This window comes from Oryza glaberrima, chromosome 8 (genome assembly GCF_000147395.1).
Source record: "Oryza glaberrima chromosome 8, OglaRS2, whole genome shotgun sequence".
Classification (NCBI taxonomy): Eukaryota; Viridiplantae; Streptophyta; class Magnoliopsida; order Poales; family Poaceae; genus Oryza; species Oryza glaberrima.
In genome coordinates this window covers 5686050-5713820 of record NC_068333.1, presented here as the reverse complement: position 1 = coordinate 5713820, position 27771 = coordinate 5686050, and the positions used below count along the sequence as shown (strand labels likewise).

The 27771-nt window shown below is 40.8% G+C and overlaps 1 protein-coding gene across 6 annotated transcripts; it reads right to left on the bottom strand.

The window, feature by feature from the left end:
* Positions 1–3017: 3017 nt before the first annotated feature.
* LOC127781906 (VIN3-like protein 2) lies at positions 3018–12165 on the bottom strand. Of its 6 annotated transcripts, XM_052308974.1 has the most exons (8): positions 11990–12164; positions 11584–11662; positions 11415–11459; positions 11154–11247; positions 10184–10233; positions 5098–5770; positions 4430–4755; positions 3018–4257 (listed from the first exon to the last, which is right to left on the bottom strand). In XM_052308974.1, the coding sequence occupies exons 6-8, from the start codon at positions 5760–5762 to the stop codon at positions 3356–3358; spliced, it is 1893 nt and encodes a 630-aa protein (XP_052164934.1). In that variant the 5' UTR covers positions 5763–5770; positions 10184–10233; positions 11154–11247; positions 11415–11459; positions 11584–11662; positions 11990–12164; the 3' UTR covers positions 3018–3355. The 6 variants fall into 6 exon arrangements, with proteins under 6 accessions (XP_052164934.1, XP_052164932.1, XP_052164933.1 ...); XM_052308972.1 differs by lacking the exons at positions 10184–10233; positions 11154–11247 and having other exon boundaries at positions 3018–3223; positions 3382–4257; positions 11990–12165; XM_052308973.1 differs by lacking the exon at positions 10184–10233.
* Between the last annotated feature and the right edge of the window lie 15606 nt (positions 12166–27771).

Sequence of the window (27771 nt, the reverse complement as noted above, 5' to 3'; positions counted from 1 at the left end):
CGATCGAGGGTGGCTGGGGAGTCGTCACGTGTAGTGGTGATGACGTTGGAGAGGAGTTTAGAAACTACAGAGGTGATGTAAATTTTTGCCAACTACAGAGGTAGGTTTATTAATAGCACATAGGTTCTTCAATAATGTTGCCTCTTTATTGTTGGTCTTGTCGTTTACTACATCCTTGTCATATTATCAATTCTTTTTGGATGTAGCTATACAACATTCGACAGTTTTTTGAATGAAAAACTTTCAATTGTAACTACTATGTAATTACAATGTACTTACGTTGTAACTACATTGTAACTAGTATGTAACTGAAATATAAGTTATATGTAACTCATATGTAACTCTGAAAAATTGGATGGAGCAGTTGGTTAGTTGAACGAGCATGCAAGCTGTAGGTCTCATGTTCGATCCTTGCCGCGAGCATCAGGTATTTTTTCCCTAAAAACTCGACAGTAGGATAGCAAATCCGTTCTTTTTAGTGGCCTTATAGTACGATGTAAAAATTATAATAACCAAGTAAAACCCTACGCGTTGTTGTGGAAGTTTAGTATGGTACAATAAGTCGTAAAGAGAAAAGTCCATTTTACACCCTCGAACTCTTATGCTTATCCAAAATACACCTCTGAACTACAAAACCGAATGCAATTAACACACCCTTGAACTGCACTGTTTTTACCGTGGTTTTTGACAGTCGGCTTCCACGTCAGCGCACAACATAACATGGGCCAAGCCCATATTCTCTCCCTCCCCCTCTCTCTTTCTCTCCCTGACCTATTCGTTCTCCTCTCTCTCACAACCGTTGGCAGTGGCGCGTCGGCCACTGCGTGGCGTTGGCGTGGAGCTGCGCGGCATTGACAGGGTTGCACGGACGGTCGCCGGCGGAAGCATCTGCATGCAGTCGTTCATGCACAACAACGACACCAACAACCACCGTTGATGATGATCATCACTAGCTCGAGCTGGATGGCCGGCTACTGATACTCCACAAGTAGTTCCCATGAAGACCCATCCAAAGGCGCGTGCGGCGACGACGCCCAGACCTTCCGCTGGCGACCGTCCGTGCAACCCTGGCAGCTGGATGGCCGCTCTCGCAGCAGCTCCCCGATGCCGCCGCCCTCGCAGCTCCACGCCAACGCCGCAGCCGCCGCCCTCGTAGCTCCACGCGGTCATCACCGCCCTCTCAGCTCTATGCCGACGCCGTAGTCACGGCCCTCGCAGCTCCACGCAGCCACCGCCACCCTCGCAACTCAACACCGCCGCCGTTGCCGTTGCCATCGCCCTCGCAGCTCCACGCAGCCACCGCCACCCTCGCAACTCAACGCCGCCGCTGTAGCCGTCGCCCTCGCAGCTCCGCACCGCCGCCACTGCCAACGGTCGTGTGAGAGAGGAGAACGAATAGGGCAGGGAGAGAGAGAGAGAGAGGAGGGGAGGGAGAGAATATGGGCTCGGCCCATGTTATGCTGTGCACTGACGTGGCGAGGGCTATCGTGGCATCCGATGTGGCATCTGATGTGGCATCCGACGTGGCAACCAACGTGTCAAAAACCACGGTAAAATCAACCCGAGGGGGTTAAGTGTCCGATATTGATAGTTCGAGGGTGTATTATATCCGGTTTTGTAATTCGAGGGTATATTTTGGACAAGCATAAGAGTTCGAGGTGTAAAATGGATTTTTCCTATAAGTAAAATATATGTAAAATAGCTAGAGAATATGAACTTAAGTTAGTGTGGTTTATGATAATTTAAATTTAAATAGTTTATAGAATGATGATTCAAATGTAAAAGTATGGTGATATGATTTTATATTGAGAGAAGAAAAGGAGGCAGATAATTTGAAACATAGATTAATCATTAAGGCTAAAAATAATTAAGGTGATATGATTTAATGAGAGAAGAAAAAGATGAAGATAATTTGAACCATAGATAATCATCTAAGGACTAAAAACAAGTAATGTGATATGACTTAATAAGAGATGAGAGAAATCACATTACCTAAGTTAGGATGAACTATATAGGTACATAGGATATTATAAATAAATGACGAGATATATTGAAATATTATGTGAACTATGTGGGATGATGATTTAACATACTTGTATTTTAAAAGCTCTAAAATTTAATAAGTTATAAAATTATAGAAATATAACATGATTGCATAATGTTTAAATGTAATAATTGTTAATAGATGATGATGTGGTATCTTGTTAATGGATGATGATGTGATATTTTTACATGTTAAGTGCTAGTATATAGTGGGTTTGTAACTAGATTCCTGTTACATCAAGAAAAGTTCAGTGTGGGGATACCACGTCAATTATTAATTCGAGTTGAAAACAGAACCTCGTATTCTCAAGCGTAGAATACACATACTTCCTCCGTACTTATGAAAAATCAATTTAATACTAGACATGACACATCCTAGTACTATATCTAGATATACATTTGTCCAGATTCGTTATACTATAATGTATCACATTCGGTTATTCGGTTTTAGATTCGTTTTTTTTTTTTACGGATGTAGTACTTGTGAGTATGGTCTCCGAGGATGAAGATAATATAAGCAAAATAGTCGCCTCGTACACAATATTATTCACACAAATATTGCAACATCAAAACGAAAACAGATTGCATATACGTACACCCTCTATAAAACAAAACAAACTTTTGAGTTTGAATGTGGATATAGGCAAACTTAGAAGTTGGTTATTTTCTACAACAAATGATAGATGTCCAGATTCAGATTCGAATCCGAAAGTTGCTTTTTCTTAATTACATAGGAAGTATGTTTCAACGCGATTTCCCACTAACTAGCGAGTAACAAATAGACAACGATTAGTCCGGTCGACTGGGGAACACTGGTTTCTGCATTCAAATCTTGCAAACCAACAATGAAATTTCCACTAGATGCATACGGTTGCTCGTCTACAGTCACTGAACAATCGCAGATGAGCATTAGCTAGGCAAAGTTTGGCTCCAAGAGAGTGTAACCAACTTAGGCCTAGTTCATAAAACTGGTGTAACTAAAGAAGATTATGTCAGCAATCACTAAGCAACGAGATTTGGGGAAAATACAAATGATATATCATCATTATGGATAAGATGATACCAGTTTTGAAGCATCTAAACCTACCTCCATTTATAGCATTCCAGGAATCACTTGTCAACAACTTCAGCTTAGTTCATACACCTAACATAACCACCACCACCACCACAGTTCAGAAACCTAGCAATCAGCAACTAGTGTTAAATTGATCAAATAAAGCAATAAGCCATAGCTTGAATTGCTCAGCTTTTCGATGCAGATGATTATTGGCAAAAATATGATAGTGAGATTCCTCAGTGGCAATGGAACTTTCTAATGCCAAAGGTTGCAGCACCCACCATTCGGCTGAGCAGGCTTCTCCTTGCTGCAGACAACCTCCATAAACGAATCAATCAGTTGTGCTACCAGGCTCGCCGGATCACTCACCAGAGCATCTACGAAGGCGTTCACAATGCGTCGCTCCTGTGCCGACGCCTTCAGGCTAAACCATGTGAGGAACTTCACGCGGAAATCCTTGTCCATGTGCCCTTCATGCTCCAGCCATCTAATGACCTTCACACTGTATTCATACTGCCTCTCAACATGGTTCTTGCAGGCGGAATCTGGGGTGCTGCTAACCCAGTCAGGTTTGCTTGGAACTTCTGAAAGTGAAGAATTAGAGCTCATGAATGGTAAAACTTCTGATGTTGGCAGCAACTGGCTTTCGTCGTTGTCACTTGCACCGTCCAACTTTGCGAGCTTAGCTCGCTTAGGGTGCAGGTCAGGACACACATCGTTCTCATTCGAGTTTGCCGAGGGTGAGTCATATTGAATGCCCCACCACTGCTTGTTCTTCAGATTCAACTCATTTTTCTGATGCTGCTCCAAATCCTCCTTGATGGACATACTCTCGGAATTCTGTGTTGAGCACTGGCTGCTGCCATGGTTAAGGCTTCGTGTAGAGCATTTTACCTCCCATTCGCCATATCCCTGTGAACAGCCAAAAGGCAAAACCTTGAAGAAATACTCAGTAGAAGGGCTTAGACCTGAAAAAAGACTCCTTGTATTTGGTCTAAGAACGTGGCAAGTGGGCTCTGCTGGATAGTTGGCCATGTTTGCACTTCGGTGCCAAACTTTGCAACCATCAATCTCCTCAGCGATATTATCCTGGTACTTCAATACAACAAGCACAGAAAATGGAGTAATCTCCACAAAAAATACTTGAGGCCGGGGACCTGCAAAAGTGGATAAAATCTCTTCACACACAATGTCAATACATCATTGTCGTAGTATGCAAAACATTGGAAGATCATAAATAACTCTTTGCATAACAAGCCTAGTTCTGCAGGGATAATTTTGCGGAGTAGAACTGCAGTTTTCTGTGAGTCAATACTATCACAAAATTACCTGGCACTTCCAGATTATTGTTTGTTTCGAAGTCCAGGGTGCTACTCAATGTGGAGTCTACCATTTCTAGTGCACATGAACAAAGTTTTTGAACATCAGCACCACAACAAAGCCGGTTCACGATGCCACGCCCCGTGATTGCAGACACTTGATCTAATGCACAACCAACTTCTTTCTCAAGTATTTTCACAGCTGAGTTGATTATGTTTGCCAGTTCCCTGTAACGTTCAGACCCTTTCACCATTTTATGAGTCAGTGACAAACGCTCACACAGCATATCAACTCTTCTAGATTCTCTTGCAATTGCCAGCTGCTTACGCAGATTCCTGCAATGATGTAAGAGGTGAAATCTAGAGGTAAAATTTCACTGTGAATACTCTTGATTTTTTAATACAAGACCAGGATTGTAAGTGCCAAAATGAGAATGGGTAGATTGTAAAACTGGCACAAATTTTCAATATATAAAGTATCAGATGAATTGCTTAACACAAAAACATGATATTAAAGCTGAGCAATGCATGCTACCAAAAAAAAAGGACAGTTTTGGTCAGGGATCAGTACCACACCATGCTACTTCAGAATTAGGATAACATGCAGAACACAATTTTAGATGTGTTTGTTTCCATATAAATAACTGGAATGTTATAATTAAAATAGCAAAGAGATACCTCATTAGCCAGTTCATCTTCCCACACCAAACACAGTAAAAACTACCATCTGACTTCTTGTTGCACCCATTCTTGAGAATGCCAGCTTTTTTATTCTTTAGAGCACACTTTAGGTGGCATGATGTGCCGCATGAATAGCCAGAGTACGGTGTATCAGAGCTGCAAACCAACCATAAGCTAGGATCTTTGTTCTCATCATATTTATGGCAAATGCAGCAAGAGCAACGCTTGCAATACGCATCTCCAGAGTTCAAAGTAGCCTGGCATGCAACATTTCGGCATACCGCTGTGCTACCAGCTTGGGCCTCTCTGCACATTGATGAGTCAGACTTTGCACTTCTGCTGAAATGATGTGGCTGTTCCTCATTTTCTTTCTTCTCTGTGTCATCTTTGTTATTCTGCCCCAAAATTGAAGCATTTGCATTATCATCCTTTGGCTGTCCATTCTTTCGTAAAACTAATTTTAACAGATAAGCAATCATTTTAGATTTTGGAACATTAGTGTATTTCCTCTCCTTGCCCAACTCAGCACAGATAAGCTCAAGAAGATCCCTGCGAGTCCAACATTGTAAAATCTCAGAGGCACCTTGTGGCCATTGTGAAACTTCATATACTAATTCTCTTCTGTCCTTCAGACTCATTCCATTGTGTTTTCCCGGGTCCATCAAAAATCCTGGAAAATAGAATAATGAGGTCCAGGCCTATAGCAAATACCATCTAGCAAGGATTCAATAGAGATGAGTATATACAAATAAAGAAAGAAAAGTAAGTGTGCTGCAACGGACAGAGTAAAAATGCAGATTGACATCTAAAGGACACAATTAGTGATAGTATCATATACTGATACCAACAAACAAAATGTATAGTTGAGTCATATACACAATCAGCTGACTACCTGGCAATAATCCAATGGATGACCATAACTTCGTAAGTCAACCAAAACCCAATTTAACTCAATCAATTTAGTTGGGATTTTATAATAACTTGTATTTTGTACTACAGTTAAAAAAAATCCAAAATTGAAGTGTCAAGGCGTCGCCATAGCGTCGCTATGGAGGTAAGGCGCTGCCAGTGCCAGGAGTCACTGCGTCTAGCCCGCCTTACCATATTGTTTATGGCGTCCGCCTTATGCCCAAGGCGTTGCTATGACGTCGATATCACGTCCTTAGGTGCTACAACGGTTAAAGGCGACGCCAGAGGAAGTTGAAGGCGCAGTTTTTGCCGCGATTGGTTGAAGGGCCCAAAAAAATTGGTGCAGCCCTGGGCACGAAACAGAACTAACAGAAGCGCCAATCTTAGGGGTGAAAAGGTCCCCACGCACCAAATACCACCAAATCAGGGAGAAAACAACAGAAAGAGGGTCGCTGGAGCCTGAGGCTGTGGCGATGGCAATCCATCCCGGTGACTTCTCCATCCCTAGCGGCAATCCCAGCTGTCGCATGTGCCTATCCTGTGCCTGCGCCATCATCCTGGTCCTCGGCACCTGCGCCATCATCCTGGTCCTCACCATTGACACAAAAACTAAGCGGGCATGCTCTTCTTTCTCTTCCCTCCACCCTCTACTTTCCTCTGTTTCTTTCTCTGCTCTACGTGATCCTGCTTTGCACCTTCCTCTGCTCTGCTCTTATCCTTCCTCTGCTGCTCTGTTTTGGTGTTTCCTCCCCCCTCTTCTACATCCTATGTACTCTTCTCCCTCTTTTGCCACTCCATTTGTCCCTAAATATTTGACGCCGTTGACTTTTTTAAACTTGTTTGACCATTCGTCTTATTCAAAAACTTTTGTGAATATTATTCAAAAACTTGAGTAGTAGTAGTATATTTAACAATGAATCAATGATAGGAAAAGAATTAATAATTACTTAAATTTTTTGAATAAGACTAACGGTCAAACATATTTAAAAAAGTCAACGGCGTCAAATATTTAGGGATGGAGAGAGTACTATGTTGTGGTCTTTCCTCTCTCTCCTCTACATTTCATCTACTAAACTCCTTCCTCTACTGCTCTGTTTTACTCCCTGCCCCTCCCCTGCATCCCTGACTCCCTGTTAGTAGTTAATAAATTGATATCTTGTTAAGTAATTATTATAACCATCTAGTGGGCTCAAGAGTTGCCAAGAACAAGGTATATATAAGCGCGTTGTACTGCTCTTAAAATGCAACTTTGATTTGCTAGCATATTAGATTATTTTGTTTGCCACCTAATTAGTATGGAGTGCCTAAGGTGTCGCCTCGCCTTACGTCTTACCGCTATGGCGATAAGGCAGTCCGGGGTCGCCTTAGGACGCCTTACTGCCTTAAAAACCATGAGTCTACCAACTGGCCAACAAATCCAAGATTTTGAACAACTGTCGATTCAACAAAAGTAGATAAACACGGACGAAGAAAAAAAGAAAGAGTGAACAAGGGAACAAGAGAAATTCTTGGGTGGACTCCACACAACCTATGGTGGAGACTGGAGAGAGGAAAGCAACTGCTATTGCTATAGCAATCAGTGTTATCTGATCGTCCGATTAATCGCGATTAATTGTCCTGATCAATCCCCTGAATCCGATCAGGGACATTCATTCGATCAGAAATCTGATCGTCCGGTTAATCGTCAATCAGGCGCGATTAATCGTCTGATCAGAGCACCTATGATCATTTTTAGAACAAGTCTTAGGGTTTAGCACATGTGAAGATGTGCTACTACTGCTGGTTGCTTTATACAATGATTGCTTTATACTACGGCAAGTAATTGATCATCCTGCCATCAATTATGCACTGTGATTGCTTTATACTGTGCACTATATAGAATATAGGTTCTGGTATACATAGTATCGATCAGGTCGATTAATCAAGGCTGATCGACGATGAATCAAGGCTGATCGACGATGAATTGACCTGATCGGTCCCTTGGCGATCAGGATTGATCAGCAATTAGATAACACTAGAAAATTGGTGCGCCGTTAGCGCACCATCCATATAGCAAACCATATTTATACTACACGTACTATTTATTGTTATTCGTAAAAGCGTAACATTTTAAAGAGATCTTTTAGCAGTTTTTAAATTTTATGAAAACATTATATTTGTAAATATTTAAATTATAGAGGAAAAACAGAATGATGTCAAATATATGTTGGTTGATGGTCAATTTGATTATTATTAATAAGATAAGGCTAAAAGGCGAAGTTTTATATGAAAATCGTTTGGAACTTTAATAATTAGAGGTTTCTTATAATTGCCCTAACAGTTGGATTGTTTTTTTAACTGGTTATGAAAGAAATGGAAAATATTTTGTTCTTTTCCTTCTTCCCATATTTTTATTTTCTTTCGGCCTAATTATAACCTTTTAAATTCTCTCTATTTCTTTTACTTTAGGATTATTAAATCCATTATTTTGATGGTTAAAAATCTTATCATTTGTATATCTACCACGCTCTCTCTTTTTTTTTCTCAATATTTGCTTATCTTCTCAGTAGTCGAAAATATTGTCATGAGTACGAGAGGGCAACAAAGTTCACATGCTATTTGAAGAGCCACATGTGAATGGATAAGGACACGCCTCCATATCTTCTATTGCAAGTAGTACACCATTTAGATGTCATAATTCATAGCTCCATATGTATAATTCGGAAAACTATAGCTATACCACCTCTCTTTGGGCATTCATAGTGCAAGACCCTTCTATAAAGGACCTCAAAGTATCATGTAGGATGAGGTAACATGTCTCAAATTTGTTTATCCCATAATGCAAAGTAACTCTAGAGATAGCTTTGATCTTTCATGTCGGGCAATCATATTTCTTACTTTAGTCCATATGTTTTTCAAATTTATAGAGTAGTCCAACATTACACTGAATACCCTAAAAATTAGAAACAAATATAAAATCTCACCACCCTATCCTTTCCCAATTCGCCGCTTCCATATCGTAGAAAATTGGCGCACCATCGGCACACCAACTTATAGCTATGATATATTTACTTATTTAGAACAATTATTGTTGTTGTTGTTTAAAGTTTCAAATGCAGTACTTGATAATTTCTTTTCTTTAAAAAAAATCTATACACTTGTAGATTTAGAAGAACCTATTTAATGAATTTTGAAAAGGTTGACGAACGATTAACCTGTAATAATAACCGTATTTATGTAAAGATTTAAGCATTGTAAAAGAATTAATACAGAAAGCAAAATTATGTGTAGTACTTGCCTATTTACTTTCAAACCTTTGTTTTTCTCTTCCATTAGACAGAGTGATTAACACCTAATAATAATTGGTAAGATTAGATGATTAGTGGACTGAAAACTAAAGGATATAGTTTTTGACAAGTCTCTCTAAGAGACATTTCTTGTGCTAATCTACCAGTGTCACCTAGTCCCCTCTGTAGTCTCATATACGATACCCCCACATCTTAAAAATAATATAAGCTAATCATAGGTACAATGGAACATAATTAGAGCAATATTATCAACAAATAGAGTAATATGGTTAATTAGTTTATGCATGGCTAATTCTTCTCTGCCGCATTTAGCTAGCTGTACTTGTCTGGTGTATAATTATAATTCAACCTGAAAACAAATTTTGCTAATGGAAGATTAATTTGTTTAAGCGTATATACATACCTTGAACAAATACTTTGGAAGATGTGTCTTTTGAATTAGTATGATTTACAGAATTTGTCAACCTATAGGAAAATTACGAAATTTATTTAAGGCGTAACTTTTTAGGCAAATGACTCTAATTGTCAGCTTAATACGCAGAGCCATATATAAAAGATTACTCTTTGTATTAAAAGTTAAAACCAGTCTTGAAAAGTTAAAGCATCCAAGGTCTTGGAAATCAATATGTGACTATGTGGGTACTGAAATAGTTTGTGCGTGTAGAGAATTTTACCTTTTTGACTGCCTATACTTAATACACGTGAAGGACCATGTAATACCTTAATTTTTCTAGAGACTTCGGATGGGTTACATCTCTAACTTCTTCACAAGGGTCAGGCAAAGGTGATTTATTGACTCCAGAGTTTTCCTAACAGTTCAGTGGAGGAGAATGCAGTTTAAATATGCATAGGGGAGGCCACGTGGCACAATTTCAGAGTAGCCTTACAAAAATTTGTAGAGTGCCACGTGGCCCAATGGGAAGCTGGATCCTGCACCCTGAAATCGTTATTTAAGATTGATAGCAACAGAATGAAACAATCTTTTGATGTAATATACAATGGCCCTAACTTTTGTTTGTCAGCTCAAATTTTCTATACTTTAAAGGAATTTTACCATACCACAAATTTTGCAGACTGACAGAAATTTTACTAATCGTCTTTGATGAAAACCTGAGCTTCCCAAACTGATTGGAACAGCATCCTAGAATGATTTATAATTCCAAAGAGCAAACACTACATATGCAAAATATTAGGCATATTTAGATACAACTTCCATTGGAGAAATCTTAAATAAATGTTATGGAATGACACTACAACACGATTTCAGGTGGTCACTTAATGGCATCTTCCTTACAAGTAGTTCTAGCAAACTCCAACATAGTTATTTGTCTATCATAAAGACAGAGATCACTCTGTTTCACAAGACATGCCCAGTTTATTGGGAAAAAAACTGTGTCACAATAATTGTTCACCGGACTGATCCATAGCGTAGCCACTTTATTCTGTTCTATATTTACCCATTCTTTTAAATATATGAAGGAGAAGCTTGGGTAGGAAAGCATACAGTGAAAGGACTGATACTGCGAAATTGAAGGACCATTGTTTTCAGGAGATGGAACAGGAACTAAAGTATTAGCTGCTGGATGAGATATTGGTGGTGCAAATCAAGGCAGATACATTACTTATGCCATTAGAAAAGTAGAACGTGGAAGGGCCTGAGAGCATGTACGGAATAGTAATCCAAATGGTCCTTTTTTGAAAGATTCCAAATGATTTTTAGCATTTGACCTTAGTCATCCAAATCTGGCCAACACACTAATAACACAGTAGTTCCAGTTCACTTATAGGGATTAATTTGTATGTGTTCTCTATTATTAGTGTAGCGTATATCCCCAAAACACTACAGTCAGCGTATACCTGAAAACAGGGACTTTTATTACCACATCCACCAGTGAAAGCTCATTCGGCTCGAGGAAATCCAAACACTTGCAGTACAGAGAACCTTCCTACTCTATGACATAAAAAAGTGAACTAGTCAGCACCTTACGAATGGGAAGATAATAACACAAATTGATTTCAATAAAAGAATAGGAGCAAAGCATTCTTGAGAAAGAACACAGGAATAGCGTGAGATGAACAGTATGCTTCATTTGCATAAGCATTATTAGAAAATTTTACCAGGTCTCCACAGCACAGCTTCACCTTTGTTCAACATATGGGTCTCTGCATGGTTGGAGAAAACGATAATACTAAGTTGTTGGGCACATGTAAACATTTCATAAAATGGTGATAACAACACTTAACAAAACCAACAGCTTTTTAGTCAGAAAAAGGCATTGGACCCTACCATGCGAAACTGGAGGATTCCTCGGTGTTCCTCACGACATTCGAGTAAAAAACAACCAACTTTGCTTGACCCCAACTCTCTGCAGGGAAGGGAACAAAATCTTATCGCATTGTACACTCAGGAATAGTTGATAGGAGTATAACCAAAAACAAAAAAAAAAAAGTTGCAACAAGGCAGTCGCACTGACAGGGGCGGACCTAGCTGGGACATGAGGGTTCGGTTGAACCCCAAAATTCTCTATTGGGAACAGATTAAACTGTTACTATTGTTATTGCAAGGGCTAACGCAAACAGTGCAAAGAGAAAAGCTGCTTCCAGATCTAGAAGAAAAGCTAGGGCTAACGCGAATTCGAAAAAAACAGCGCGGGTAGAGCGAGATGAGAATGAGCATGGCCATGGATGCTCACCGGCGAGCGAGGATGCGGAGGACGCAGCAGACGCCGGCCGGCTGGCGCCGCCGCTGGCGAGATCGACGCGACGCAGGCGAGGCGAGGCGAGGTCGGCACCGGCGCAAGAGGAGGAGGAGGAGTCGCACGAAGCGAACCAAGATCGTGTGGCGGAACGGAGCGGCCCTGGTCGCATCGGGCGGGTTCGCCTCGGCCCACGGCAACAAAATTGGCCCACAAATAACCTCGCTGGCCCACGGGCCCACCGATCGCTTCTGGGTCATGCGGAAGGAAAAGCGGGGCCGACACGATAGGTGGAGAGAAAAGAAAAGGAAACAATGGTTTCGTTGATAGCACCGAAAGTAAAAAAAAAAAAAATGAGACGCGGGAGAGTGGACACGAAGGACCTGTGGTCGTGCAGGACGGACGAGCGGCACCGTTTTCGCGACACGGAAGTGCGGCACCACCTCGCACCCGCAGCTAGGGAGAGCGGCAGCGTGGTAGCGAGCAGGACCGTGCCGCATCGAAACGGTCCCACGGCGTGAAAGAACGGAACCAATATGGTCCCGCGTAGCCATTGCACAGCACCGAGGTGGTCCCGCGTCGTTGTTTCACGGCACCGAGGCGGTCCCGCGTCGGTGTTTCATGGCACCGCGTCGGTCTCAAGGATGACGGAGACAACAAGACTATCAGTGATGAGATGACAAGGCAGTTGGTAACGAGAGAGAGGGGGGCAGTGGTGGTCAGGAGTGGATCAAGAGAGAGAGGGGAATTGTGGCTATAGATGGATCGAGAGAGAGAGGAGGAGGAGTGCTCTCCTCCTCGTGGGTGTGGGCCCATCTCGTCGTCTAAAAAGTACTACTCTTGCTCCCACTCGGTCGGCTTGGCCTAGCTTGATTTTTATGGAGTCGGTTTTTCTAAAATTGGCAACTATAATATACTATAGGTACCAGTTTTTAATTAACCGATACATATAGTATATTAAAGGTGTTGGTTTTTTAAATACCAGCACATATAGTATTAGTGCCGGTTTTACTCTAAGATCAGCCTCTATAGTCGTTTGAAGGTATCGGATCTATATTTCTTCATCCCTTAAGGTGGAAAATCACTATGGGTGCTGGTTTTAGTATTTTCCGACAGCTGTAGTGTGCGGTGTCCTCCAGCTTGGCCTCTCACTTCTCCCGCGGTCACTGGCACAAGTAGAGGGGAAGGGGAATGCCTCCTTCCATGGTCACGGCGCCCGGCTCTGCTCAGTGTTTTGAGATTCGGAATTAAATTATAGCGGTGTGGTTTAGGGAGGGATACCATACTGCATATATACAGAACATGATTAGGTAGTAGTAAAAGAACTATAATAAGGCTTCGTTCGGGAGGAGAGGTTGAACCCCTCCTTTCCGGCACGCAAAATGAAACACGTATTATTGAATAATTAATTAAGTACTAACTAATTTTTTATTGGATAAAACAACTTTCGTATAATTTTTTTTAAAAAAAAACACACCGTTTAGCAGTTTGAAAAGCGTGTAGGGAGAAAACAAGAGAGGTGACTTAGGAAAACTAGGGGAAGAAGAAGGCCTAAGAGGAGTGGGGAAAAAAGGGGACGGGAGATTGGGAAGGGTGCGGATCGATTGAAAGCTGTGAGGCACGTTGTTTTTTCTAGAAATTTATTTTTCCATTTGAAATATTTCGCAATTTTGAAAATTTCAGTGTCCTGGCCCCGGTAGATTTATGTAAACCGAAATAGTAAACTGCAAGGTTGCACTAGTATTCATACCGAGAACAAATCAAGGTTTGCTTTATCGCGCGGTAATCGCGGTTACCGCGAGGGGGGATTGGTTATTGGTGGTTAGGGTTTAAGGAATTTTAAACAAATTCAAAATTTCCAAAAAAGTAAAAAAAGAAAAAAAAATAATGGATGTAGTTCTTGAATAGTATTTGCATATGGTGAAGAAAATGTTTGGAAAAGAGTAAGATAAATTCATATTTGAGGGCTAAACCCAAAGTCCATAATAAATTAGAAGAAAGAAGAGATGGAATGGGCTTGATCTCTAACTGTTCATGGGCCCATTAAAGCCCATTTCAGGGAGAAAATCTCTTCATTTCTACACATATTCTTCCAATTTCTACACACATTTAACAGTAATTTTGATTTTTTTTACTAGTTGTATTTTATTTTCATTTTTTCTTGTACACAGTTTGCGATAACCACACAAATACCACGGTTATCGCGGCAAACCACGCAGTAACCACGGCAAAACCGTGATACTGCCAAGAATTTGAATTCAAATTTTTTAATGCGGTTTTTGCGCGGTTTTTTGCAGTTACCACGCTACGGCATGCGTAACCCTGGCCCACACGATAAGGTGAACCTTTGAACAAATTAATGCGTGGTCCAAGTCGTTATTTGCTGGAACAGAAACTGAACCTTTCTATCTAGACTGATCATACACCTGTTTCCTTGTAAATCTCATTTTCAGTGATGCATCTTGGTTCACCACGCATAATGGAAGAAGCAGGCCGCCACGCATCAAATCCATCCGTACCCGGCGCCGTTGGTTTGATACTTTGATTGCAGCCACAAGTCCGCATCCTCGCAATAATCACCCTGATCAGCATCGGCGACATATCAAACGTGCTCATGCCGTTGAGTATTTTATAGCCGTCGGATTAAGTTTGGGTGCACCAGATCAATCGCTACAGTAACCTTAAAAATAATAAAATATATTCACCACTGTTTCTACAGTTTTTTTTTTATAGCTACAGCACAACACTGTAGCTTTCCTCATATTTCACTGTGCGTCTCTGCCTTTCTCCCCCTACGACAGAGGATGCGAACCCAACGTACGGCCATGGAGCGCCTCGCCAAGGCCGACGTCAGGTACCGCTTCGTCATCGACATCGGCAACACCCTCAAGGACGCCATCGAGTGACGCGTCCGGTCCGGTCACTGCTTAATTTACCTCTCTGTCCATTCTGTAACCGCCCAGACGTACTGTCTAAATAACTTTCGACAGAAATCTGTCGGATTTTTTCCACCACAGGATACTTACCCAAAGACAAGATTAGGCACACTACGACATGGTTAATCGATGAAACTAATTCAGACTTTATTTCCCGTAATTTTGCAAACAAACAGATGATTAACACTAAATTAGCATCAATCAAGCATTTCTTACCTATTACATGATGCACGGTACAAAGTTTAGACATTGCATAATTAAAGTATAACAACACTATAATTTCCTCTCCTTTTTTTATAAAAAGAAATACAACAGGGGGGCCCCCACTGTTAATAAATTTTATTCATAAAAAGAGAGGTAAAAAACAAAGTTACAACACAGCAATCCAATTGATAACTGCATCTTTGTCTCAGCAAAAGAAGAAGATCACCCTTAAATAGCTGCCTCCATCGTTGTCTCTCTCAGTAAGACGAAACAGCAGAAGGAGATCAGCTGCCTCCAAGACACCAAAGAGGGGATTTTTTTTTGTCAAAAATGAAACTATTCTTCTGCTTCCAGATATTTCAAGCCCCATATTCTCCATGAAACACCTGCCTTGGTAACTATTTTTTCGTATGCAGAAACATAGAACTGAAGCTTAGGGTAGTGTCCAAGAGATACCCAGCATAGCCCAATAGGATTGAGCAAAAGGGCATTGGAAGAACAAGATATACCCAGCATATATAGCCCAGTAGGATTGAGCAAAAGGGCATTGGAAGAACAAATGCAACAGATCTTCCAGAATATGAGCAGAACAAAGAACACAATTAAGATCGGAATTGGGTGGCGCACAATGTTTGTGATCTAGGTATTCAGTCTTTTCATCAGCAGCAACCAACCAAAGACTTTAACTTTCGAAGTAGCTTTGCACTTCCATAACCAAAGGAAATGAGAGGGTGGTTGTAAAGCTCTGAAGTTAAGGGCATATTTCTGAGAAGAATATTTCAGATTACCCCAAATGTAAACCCAAACATCATTATCCTGAGAAAGATTGATACTCTCCAAAAGAGTAAACAAGGGTTGCAACTCCTGAAAAGCTTGCACAAAAAGAGGCATATGAAAATTTTCCTCGAAATCAAAAATTTATGGCTGATATCTTCGCATTATTAGCAGCATAAGAGAATAATCTTTACATATGGAAAGACAAAGGAGGCTTATCACTGAAATGTCTTCCCAAAAATAGCAAGCGACACTATTACCCACCATACATCTAGCAATGCCCATGAAAAGATCCATCAGTTTGCAAACATCTTCCCACCAAAAGTAACCTTTGAGATTGCTCAAATGGGGTACTCCATTCCCATAATAAGAGTTCTAAATTAAATTAACCCAAGGTAGATTTTTCCTATTATAGAACTTGTCTAGGTATTTCAACATAAGTGCCTGATTCTGTATAGAAAGGTTTATAACCCCCAAGCCACCCTTATTTTTTTGGTTTGCAAACCTTGTCCGATACAGCGAAGGATTTTCGGTTAGAGTGCACATCAGAACCCCTCTATAAGTAATACCTTCTTACCCTATCAATATGTTGATACGAAAAACACACACTGGCCTAGAAGATCTGCTTAACTTCAGTGTAGGTCCAAAATCTTGCCTTTAGCTTCGTGAGTGTGCCAGTTGATTTGATCCTGCAAACAACAAGAAAGATAAGAAAACCAAGATTAAGTCCTTAAACGATAGCCGATCGGCTAGAAGCCGATGACGTATCATTTATCTGCGAGCCGATGTCATATTGGAATCAATTGGCAGTTGTGAATAAATAAGATAACTAAATCTACTCGATCGGCTGTAGATATTAACGCCACTAAGTGATTAGGATAGATCGGTCGCCATGCCGAGACAGTATAAATCACTTGAGTCGAAATATATATCAAAGCAATGATTATATAGACATTTATAACATAGCCGATCAGATAGATCTAGCATGTCTCGGCTAGTACTCCGATACCACTCTATATTAAGATATCGAAAGACAATAAAATACATCAAACAAGAAGCTTAATATACTTTAATACAATGAGATCTTAGTATAAAGGGCAGATTTAGCATAACAATCGAGCATATATGGTAAAAGGTAGCTAAATCAAGTAAGATCAGCTGAAACCCCGATACAATCTCTACTGATAATCATAAAACAAGCTAGATATCGCAGTTATAGATAGAACTTAATAGATCGAACTCAACCGATGTAGCATCAAGCATAAAGATAACCACGAGATCTAAACAAGTTGATGAAAACCTATAAAAGATGGTAGATAAACGATATAATCTAGGTTAATGACAAGATCTAACTCTATCGGCTATTTTCTAACAGTTAAAACCAGCCGATGGCAAGTTATATAGTGAAACCAACAAAGAATATAAAGCATATATGATAACTCGACGAATTACATAAACAAGATTAGAGTGTCATAAGATGGAAGCACTAATCCCGAGAACGCAAGCCGCCATGACAAGTTTACCTCTAGTTAAAGATCGAAATCGTTGCAGTTCAACCCGAAAGTAAGAACTCGTCGAAATAGAACGAAAGTAAAAGGGTGGCGATGCGCCGAAAGTGTTATTGAAGGTGTGTTATTTGGTTACATGGGTTCGGGTCATATTTATACCCAAGATTACAAATATGTCCTTGCCGGACACGACTCCTATCTCTAACAAACTCTAAGATACTATAAGTCTTTGCGACAGACTTTTGCCCAAACATATCTCTAAGGAAATTATAAAAAATATCCTAATTAATAGGTACAATTGCCTTCCTCAGAGATTATCTCCATCGTGGCAATCCCTGTGAAGCATGTGAATTGATTCTAGAAAACAACTTTGGGTCCATCTTCATCAGAATCGGCTGTCTTCTGCATACTCCAGCCGATGCCTTCGCACCGATGTATACTCTGTTCCCCGAATCTAACTCTTTGCCGAATCAGCTTTGATCCCAATACCGAACCTGGTTCATATCTTACCAAATTTGGTCGTTAACACAATACTAGTAATATGCCCGTGCTAAACACGCTACGGTGCAATTATATTCGTCTTTAATAAAACTTTAAAATGGATTCGGATGTCATGAATAGAAAAAATAAATAGAGTATAAGAAAATATATTTTCTGCATGTCACAAAGTCGAATGTTCTTAGGTCAATTCTATTCATTTTTCTTTTTGTGTTATGCACTTAAAAATATTGATTTTTCTATTTGTCACACAAGGCACACGCCTGTTATAGCCCATTGAGGACAACATGAGGGCGTGAATATAAACCCAAATAACAGTTTGAATAATTTCACAATGTATAACAATATAACAATTGTTGATCATATCATTAACGTCTTCTTTCAAGATCTATATGGAACGACTACTAAAATTAGTCGATGGCAAAAGTGCATATTTAGAGAGACTGACTCACGTAGAACGCGATGGTGTGAAGAAGATAATCATGCAATCAATATTCCACTTGAGGTGATGGCGTGCTGTGCAAAACAAGAGGATGTCGATGAGTAACATTTCGATCAGCAATTTACTATATTCTAGAATAAGTTTTTGAATTAATGTTGATCATGCGAGCCTACCTTTGCTCACCAGTTAAAAACGTTTTTATACATGATATTCCTAGTGCTCTTCCCTATGGGGTCAATTTTTTTCTTTGACTTTGCCAAAATCTGGTTGTTTGCCTTGACACACCTCTTAACACTGCATATTTATCCTTGTTGTTTGCTTTGACACATCTCTTGGCAATGCACATTTATCCTTGTTGTTTGCCTTGACATGGGGGTTCCTAAGGGGCTCGCGCGCGCCGGCTGCTTAACTCGCGCAGCCGCGCACGCCCCCCTTCCCCACACCCGCGCGTGATTAGCGCTCTTGCTAATTACCATCATTAGCATTAATTACACTGATTAGTATTATTTCTTTAGTACGTGAAAAATTGGGTGTCGTAGGCTTTCCGGACCTTCCATTATATTTGAGGGATGAAGTAAATAATTCAAGTCATCAAACAAACATAATGAAACATCCGACGCCTCGAGAGAAGAATATTGGAGACATTGCTGGACCTTTAGCCTGCCAGTCAACTTCAGCCTAAGATGTGCCCGTCAAACCACTCGAAGGCGACGACCAGATGTGTTACACATTCAAGATACTTAACAAAAATAGTTAAAGATCTACAACATCTCAAATATTCTTAACTCATACTCATGTCAATCTAGTTCCCAGGATGTACACTAGATTCACACTTTCATCTTAAGCATGGACATACATAGCAGACACATTTAAGAAGAAAAGGACTTGAAGACTTACATCAACTTGAAGAAAAGAACTTAAAGACTTAAAATCAACTTAATAGTTACATAGGCCGACCGGCCAAATAGATATATAAGAGAACAACGGAAGCTTGTCTACCCAAACCACAAGCACACCGACTAGGGGTTTACCCCCATTAAGTTCCAAGTCCTAGAAGAAGCAGTCGATTACCTGCATCACTCAAAGACTAAATCTAAAACCTGCAAGCAAAAGGTTAATTCAACAGCAAGAGTCAGCAAGCACCAAGACAAGCCTAACACCCTACTTGCAAGGCATATAATTAAGGAAGGCATAATCTTTTTAGCATAAAGCAAGTTTTATTTGCATAAAATATTTCTAAATCAGGTTTACTTTCAAATAAATTTCAGCAAGCTAGTACTTGACATATTGGGCATCAAAGTAGGCATTAATCATGTATAAATATACATATGCACCTCATTGCCTTCCATGGCAGCAAGGAGATCATTCTCAAATCTCATCACAATTTGAAGGTAAATTTCAACATTTAGAAGAATAAACACAAGTCTATACTCAATACATATCCACACGCCGCTCATGACCGCGAGCACGGCTAATCGATTAGTTTTAACTCTGCAGAGTTTGTACACTTTACCCACATGATGCAAAATAATAATCATGCAAGAGCATGGCACGCGATACATAAGTACCCGATTTATTACTCGCAACAAAGCTTTTCCAAAATTCATGATTTAGCCTTACACCAGCACGATACGTGTTACTCCATCCTAAGCCATACACGTTATATGACTTAAGGTCGTGGTGACGGACACAACGGGAACCCACCCACGTGGCACAATACCGTTGTATTGGACAGACTTAGTCACCTAAACTACCACGTCGGGGTAAATAGGAAGTTCCTCTGAGTTATCCGAACTCATACACACTAGCCTACCAGAATGTAAGGCTAAACCATAAATAATTTACTAAGCTTGGGCTATCCCATACTAGCACATGTGGTTGTACTGTATACGAAATAAACTGACATTGAGTGAAATCCTTAGGTCGGTTTGGACGCACTCTCCCTTTATCGGTACACAACTAATCACCATATGTGCACCACTTGAGACCCAAACCTAAAATCCATGTTTTCCATCATTTTATTTATCAAAATCGCAAGTATTAAAGTTCTGTCCAGATTATTTCTAAATCAGTTTTCATATTTGTAGTGAGCCCATAATGACAAGGAAGATCATTCTAAGTATGGCTAAGCCTTATAGTAACCTAGTGACTCCAAAATTCATATATAAAGTGGTATAGTCATATTGTTCCTATTGTTCCTAAGGTTAGGAAGGAATTATGGATATGGATATATGTGGGGTTAAGGTGATAATGCAAATAATAGGAGTTTGTCTAACAAGTTTAACAAAATTTTAATTGGTTAGAGTACAATCGACATGCAAGATTTGCAAACATTTTCAATAACCTCCAAAACATAGGTTCAAAGTGATCAAAGAGAGGGAGGTGGGACTTGCCTTGAATCAGGAAAATGTCAGCATCTAAATCACTTCTTCACCGTTTAAGCAATCATCTATACAAAGTACACGTTATGCAATTAAACACCGAAATATGCGAAAAATCCAAAATGCTCTAAAATGAATGATTTGTGCACAGTGTATAGGTACTAGTATAATATGAATTTAGGTGAAAGAATTTCTATTTTATCTCATTTCATTTAAGAGTTATGAATTTTAGAAGTTTCGTCGGTATAGTGTAGGATTTACTTAGGTACTATTGTGAAATGCTGTTGTAAGGTGATTCTTATCAAGTTTATGCTTGCTGGCCATTTCGCCTTGCCGCGCCACGCCACCACGCCGCTTAGCCGCTGTGCTGTGCGCTGCCTTGTCGCACCACTGCTGCACGCTGCCGCCATGTCGCGCACCACCATCGCATTGTCGCCGCTGCCGCCGTGCCGCTGTGCCTCTCCCTGCCACAGCCATGCCGCTGCTGCAGTGTGTCGCCGCTCCGCCACCACGCCGCTTGCCACCAAGCGCAACCGCGCCGCTGCCCTAGCATCGCCACTGCCGTGCCGCACCACCAAGCTGTGCCGTCACTTGGCCGAGCCGTGCTGCAGCCTAGGCACTGTACAGCCACTGTCGCGCCTAGTCAAGTAGTCATTGTGCCGCATCAAGCCGCTGCCATGCGTAGCCTCCGCCGGCGCCTAGTAAAGTAGATTTGCCGGCTCAGCCGAGCCATTCCTACCGCTCGGTAGTCGCCTTGCCGAGTCGTGGTTGAGTCGCTGCCGTGCCGCGTGTCGAAACATGATTTCGGCAATATAAAAGGGGTAGCGCACAAGACCTAAAAGTGGATGGATGCGGAGACAAGGATTTAGACAGGTTCAGGCCCTCTCAATGAGAGTTAATACCCTATTCCTATTTGGGAATTTGAATCCGCCGGGTGTATTATAGATCTGATGATCTAGTTGTGTATCCTCACGTCCTAGAGGGCCTCCTGCCCGACTTATATAGGATGGAGGGCAGGATTACAAGATAGAAACCTTATGCAATATGGTATGAGTTTCCTAAATTTATTATCAAACCAGCTACAAGGAAACGTAATACCTAAGTCATAATCCATTACATATTCCATAGATATAAGTTATCCCCTATTACTAGTTGGATAACCATGTTGTGTGGGTATGGGGTACCCATAATCTCCACAGTAGCCCCTGAGACCTTCACAGTCAAAAAGATAATCTTCTCTTGAACCTCCAAAGCCGAGTACTTCAATCATCTTTGCCATGGTCTGCCGAGTACTTTTACCAAATCAGAAGACTGTGGAGGGCTAAAAAATAATTAAATGTAGATGCATTGACTAGATGCACCTAATAGATGTGGCCCCCGACTATGTGGTTAGTTGAATAAACTAAGCATATAATCAAGGAATAAATAATCCAACCAACTGAGTTATTTTGATAATTGTAGTCAACCAAGTGACTTAAAATTAATATATAGTATACGCGGTGTGAATCCTCGAATAACATAACCTGAGTGATATACCGACTGCTTTGTAAAATATGATGTGAGCAACCTAAAGTTGACTTCATCTTTGAAAATTCACATAGCTAAACAACTAAAAAGAAGCTTGTATGCTGTGAATAAATAAATTTCCAAAGTATTGGGCATTCACCATGTGCACACTTCTTTAACAAATGTGCTTAAGTCCCTAAAAGACACATGGTTTCACCACACCTGAAAATATACATCATATGTAATGTAAAATCCGAGTAAATAAACTCATAAAGGATTTACCTACTATGTGGAAAATGACCGAATATATAATCAAACTAAGCCATAATATTGGTCAGTAAAAATGAACATTTACGTGGCAAAAGCAACGATATCGTATCCAATCGATTGTTTCATAAATCCAAACAGTCCCTTGACTATATAAAAAAGTCAGCGGGGCAGCTATATAAAGCTTCACTGCTTGGCACCTTTTAAAATGCATTGTACCAACTCCTAAAAAGTTAAGTAACAGCGGTATAAAAGGATTTTGAAGGTATAGGGCACTTGATCACGCGCACTTTTGTCTAAGCAAAAAAAGCCTAAGTCCCTAAAAGAACGTGATAGGCCAAATATGGGGTACAAACATATTAGGCCTAGGCCCAAAATATGCCCACCGATACCCTTAAAATATGACGTGCATAACACGCTTGTCAATATGCTCCCGAGTGATAATTTCCCGGGAGATGTACAGCTAATGCATCTCATCTGAGTAGATTCTGATCTGAGCAGCTGTCCTTCATGGAGAATACGAAAGCAGATATGATAATCAAATCCCGACTGATGCAAGTACTCGGCTGATAGCCCTTATGGGGGAATAATGAGTGGTTCAGTCGTTGAGCATAAGAAATTGACTCATGGCCATGAATTCATGTCGCATGTATCTGGAATAAGTCCAAATTGAAGATATAATCCTCACGCTTGCATTGATGAGCCCCTGAGCATGTAGCTTATCCTTCTATTGTAGTCACAATTGTCCATTGATGGTAGCTGACGCAGTCGGCATGGAGACGAAATGACAAACATGAATATGATATCACTCATCAGAGTTGACGAAGATGTGGGTAGTGGTAAAGACAATGACACCAATCAATGGTGATGAAGTTGCACAGCCTTGGTGGCGAAGAAACCAGTCGGCGGTAGACAAGTCAGCCAACAGTGAAGACGAAGGCGCCCATCGGTAGAGGCATAATAAGCCAGCCATGAAAGCGAAGATAGCATGGACGGCGGCGGCAGAGGCAAAGCCAACGACGTAGACATAGACGCCTATCGACGGCGGTGTGACCAACCAACCGTGTAGGTGGAGACATCAGTTGGCAGCGGCGAAGGCAGTCAGTCGGTGAAGACATAGACGCCCAACAACGGTGGTGTGACCAACCAACCGTGTAGACAGAGACACCAGACGGCGGCGGACGAGGTGGCCGGTCGGTGAAGATGTAGATGCCCAACAACGGTGCTGTGACCAACCAACCATGTAGGCGAAGATTCCAGTCAGCGGAGAACAAGGCGGCCGTTCGGTAAAGATGTAGACGCCCAACAACGATGGTGTGACCAACTAACCGTGCAGGCGAAGAGTTGGCGGCGGACGAGGCGGCCGTTCGGTAAAGACGTAGACGCCCAACAACGGTGGTGTGACAACCCAACCGTGTAGGCGAAGGCACCAGTCGGCGGTGCATGAGGCGGCTATTCGGTAAAGATGTAGATGCCCAATAATGGTGGTGTGACCAACCAACCGTGTAGAGGAAGACACCTATCGGCAGCGACAAAGGTAGGCCGGTGGTGAAGACATTGACGCCCAACAACGGTGGTGTGACCAACCAACCATGTAGGCGGAGACACCAGTCAGCGGCGGACGAGACGGCCGGTCGGTGAAGAAGTTGACGCCGAACAACAGTAATGTGACCAACCAACCGTGTAGGCGAAGACATCAGTCGGCGGCAGCGAAGGCGAGCCGGTGGTGATGTTCTGACAGATCCATTCTTGAAGCGCAGGAGATAAGCTCAAAGGCATGAATCCCTATTGTGCATATCTGGATCTGGATCCTACAGAACAACGTATAGGATGAGTAGTATTTGATGTAAATACAGTACTTGAGAAAAACTCAAGTATTTTAAAATGTTTATAAATATGTATCTCTACTCTTGTCAATTTTGATTTAACCGAGCAGATGACTCCTTATGTTTAAACACTTTGCCCGACTACTCAATGACATGAGTTCGTCATTAATGCAACAAAGTTTAACGCATCAGAATTTACTTCTCGGGTACTTTTGCAATTGTTAAGAGCAAAAAACAAATTATCTTATCCCTATGCTTTTGATTTCGTCCGAGTAATACTTAGCACCTTGCGTTACTCGCTCTATCCAACGAGTCCCCGGGTGCTAGGAATCGGCCCAAAGGCAACTGTCCATTGACAAACCAAACAGAAAGCTTTGGAAGATAGAACTCTATAACTCGATAGGCACTTTATTTTTACTCAGATTATTTCGCGAGCAATTAAGATAGATATTATGAAAAATTGTTGAGAAAATATGATATAACATTTGTAGCCCCTGACTCACTACTCAATTGAGAACCAATTGATGTAGTGAGGCAGAGATAAAGGAAAGTATCATATAAAGAAGAAAATTAATGATAACTTAGCTTTTTTATTCCCCTCGGTGATGGCAAAGGTTGACAATGTGGGAACGAGGTCATCCATCAATGGTGACGAAAACACCAGCCATGGAGGCAGATGAAGCGATTGGAGGTGAAGATGAGGACGCCCATCAATGATGATGTGACCATCCAACCATGAAGGCGAAGGCACCAGTCGGCGGCGATAAAGACAAGCTGGCTGTGAATACGATGACGGCCATCCACGGTGGCATAATAGACCAGTCGTGCAGGCGAAGACACCAGTCGGTGGCGACGAAAGCAAACCAGTGATGAAGACGTAGATATGCATCAACGACAGTGTGACCAACCAGTCGTGTAGGCGAGGATACCAGTCGACGGCGACGAAGGCAAGCTGTCGGTGAAGACGTAGACACCCATCAACGGTGGTGTAACTAACCAACCTTATAGGTAGAAACAGCTGTCGGCGGCGGCGTAGGCGGCCGACAGTGAAAACGTAGACGCCCATCAACGGTGGTATAACCAACCAACCATGTAGGCAGAAACACCAATCGGCGGCGATGAAGGCGACCGGTCGGTGAAGACGAAGATGCCCATCAACGGCAGTGAAGTCCACCAATCATATGGACGAAAACACCAGTCGGGTACACCAACCGTGGAGATGAAGAACATAATTGGTGATGACGAGAGATGCAGCAGATGTACTGGTGGTAGATACTGGCTGGTGAAGTGTCGATCCTTGATGAATATTTGCATAAGTAACTCCACGTAACGTGCTACTCTTAATTCAATTGTGTCCGAGTAAAACTCATGAAAAATACAACCGGTCGGGATCAGTTTGCTTGTGAATCGCCACCTCAATCCATGCATGCACGTTTGTTTGCATGCTCCTGTTGCTTGGTGATGACTGCTTGACACGTATGCAAGCGTACACACACATACATGAGTTGTACATGCATGCAGGACAGTACAAAATTTCCTTGCCCGATGATTGCTCCAATCAGTTGGGTCGGAGTCCATGTCGCTTCTGATTCAGGCTAATAACTAAAACTTGCCAGAATTTTTTATATTGACCATGCAAAATACCAGCGGCTGGGGGTTGATCTGTTATACACTGGCCTAGACGTGGATCGATATCATAAGATCGATTGAACCGGCTGGATGATGAACGCGGTAGATTTGTAACGAACCAACAAACATGGCGGCGGAGAACACCAACCGTGGAGGCGAAACCAGCTACCGGCGTCAGGCGAGGTGGCCGACTTAAACATGGTGTGACTAACTTAGGGGAAACTATTTTAATCCCTCGAGGGGATATCCCCTTGTTATTTACATGTCACTCAAATGGTTATGAAAAAAATTAAAAAAATTTGAGAAGATGTATTAACATGTGATATATCATTTCACAGACATGCAAGTTCACACTAGTACAGATTCTTCTATCTGTGATGGCCTCTAACATGCCTAGAAATAGCTGACCGTCACAAGGAAGTCATCTCAATCGGGCCGAAAAGTGCCCGATTGAGATATGGTCGCACAGACATGTTAGATAGGCATAAAACTTAAGCCCGTCACGGATGACACCTATCAGTGATGGGCCGTAGTTTAGACCCGATTGAGATAACATTTCATATCATCTGTGACGGGCCCCAACTTAAGGCCCGTTTGAAATAACATTCCATATCTCAAACGGGCCTCAAGTTGGGGCTCGTCACAGATGACCATCATCCGTGACGTGCACCAACTTGAGGCCCGTTTGAGATAACAACTAGGCCCGTCACAGATGACTCATCAGTGACGGGCTATATACTTAATCTCTATCGGGTATTAACTAAAGCTCGTCACCGATGAGTATTTTTGTATTTTTCATATGAAATGTTTATATTTGTAAGTTGAACTATAGCAAAATAATTAAGTGCCGTATAATAATTCATTTTATGAGTCAAAATAATTTTACAGGTAGTAAATGATTTCAAATGGAAAAAATGTCAACAACAAAGTTGTATAACTTATCAAGATCTATAACTTTTAGTTTGGTCATTTTTCTATATAACATTTTTTGAATAGTTTCAATTTGAATTTGAAAATATGACAACTTCAAATAACATTTTCAAATAATAAATTATTTCAATTGAAAAAGTCATCAACAACAAAGTTGAATAACTCATCAAGATCTAAGACTTTTATTTTTGTTATTTCTTCATCCGATAAAATGTTAGTAATATTATTCACAAATTTTACATATGTGTTATAGTTTATAAAACCAGATAAGAGATATGTCAATTTTGTGAACAATGTTACTATCACTTTATCGTATGAAGAAATGACCAAAATAAAAGTTTTAGACCTTGATGAGTTATTCAACTTTGTTGTTTATAACTTTTTTAGTTGATATCATTTAGTACTTAAAAATATTGTTTGGAGTTATCATATTTTCAAATTTAAATTCAAACGGTTCAAAAAATGTTATATAGAAAACTGACCAAAATAAAAGTTATAGATCTTGATGAGTTATACAACTTTGTTGTTGATGACTTTTTCAGTTGAAGTCGTTCACTGATCTAAAATTCTATTTGAATTTTTCAAACTTTGAATTTCAAATTTCAAATTGTTTAAATAGAGTCAGATGGAGAAATGACAAAAATAAAAATTTTGCACCTCGATGAGTTCTACAACTTTTGTTTTGGTGACTTTTCTATTTGAAATCATTTAATAACCCCAATTTTTGTTCGAAGTTGTCATATTTTGAAAATTCAAATTTTGAATTGTTCAAATGAACTTATTTGTACAAAGGACCGATACAATAGTTGTAGGTCTCGATGTGTTATACAATTTTGTTGTTTATGATTTTTGCATTTGACATACAAAAATTGGCCCAA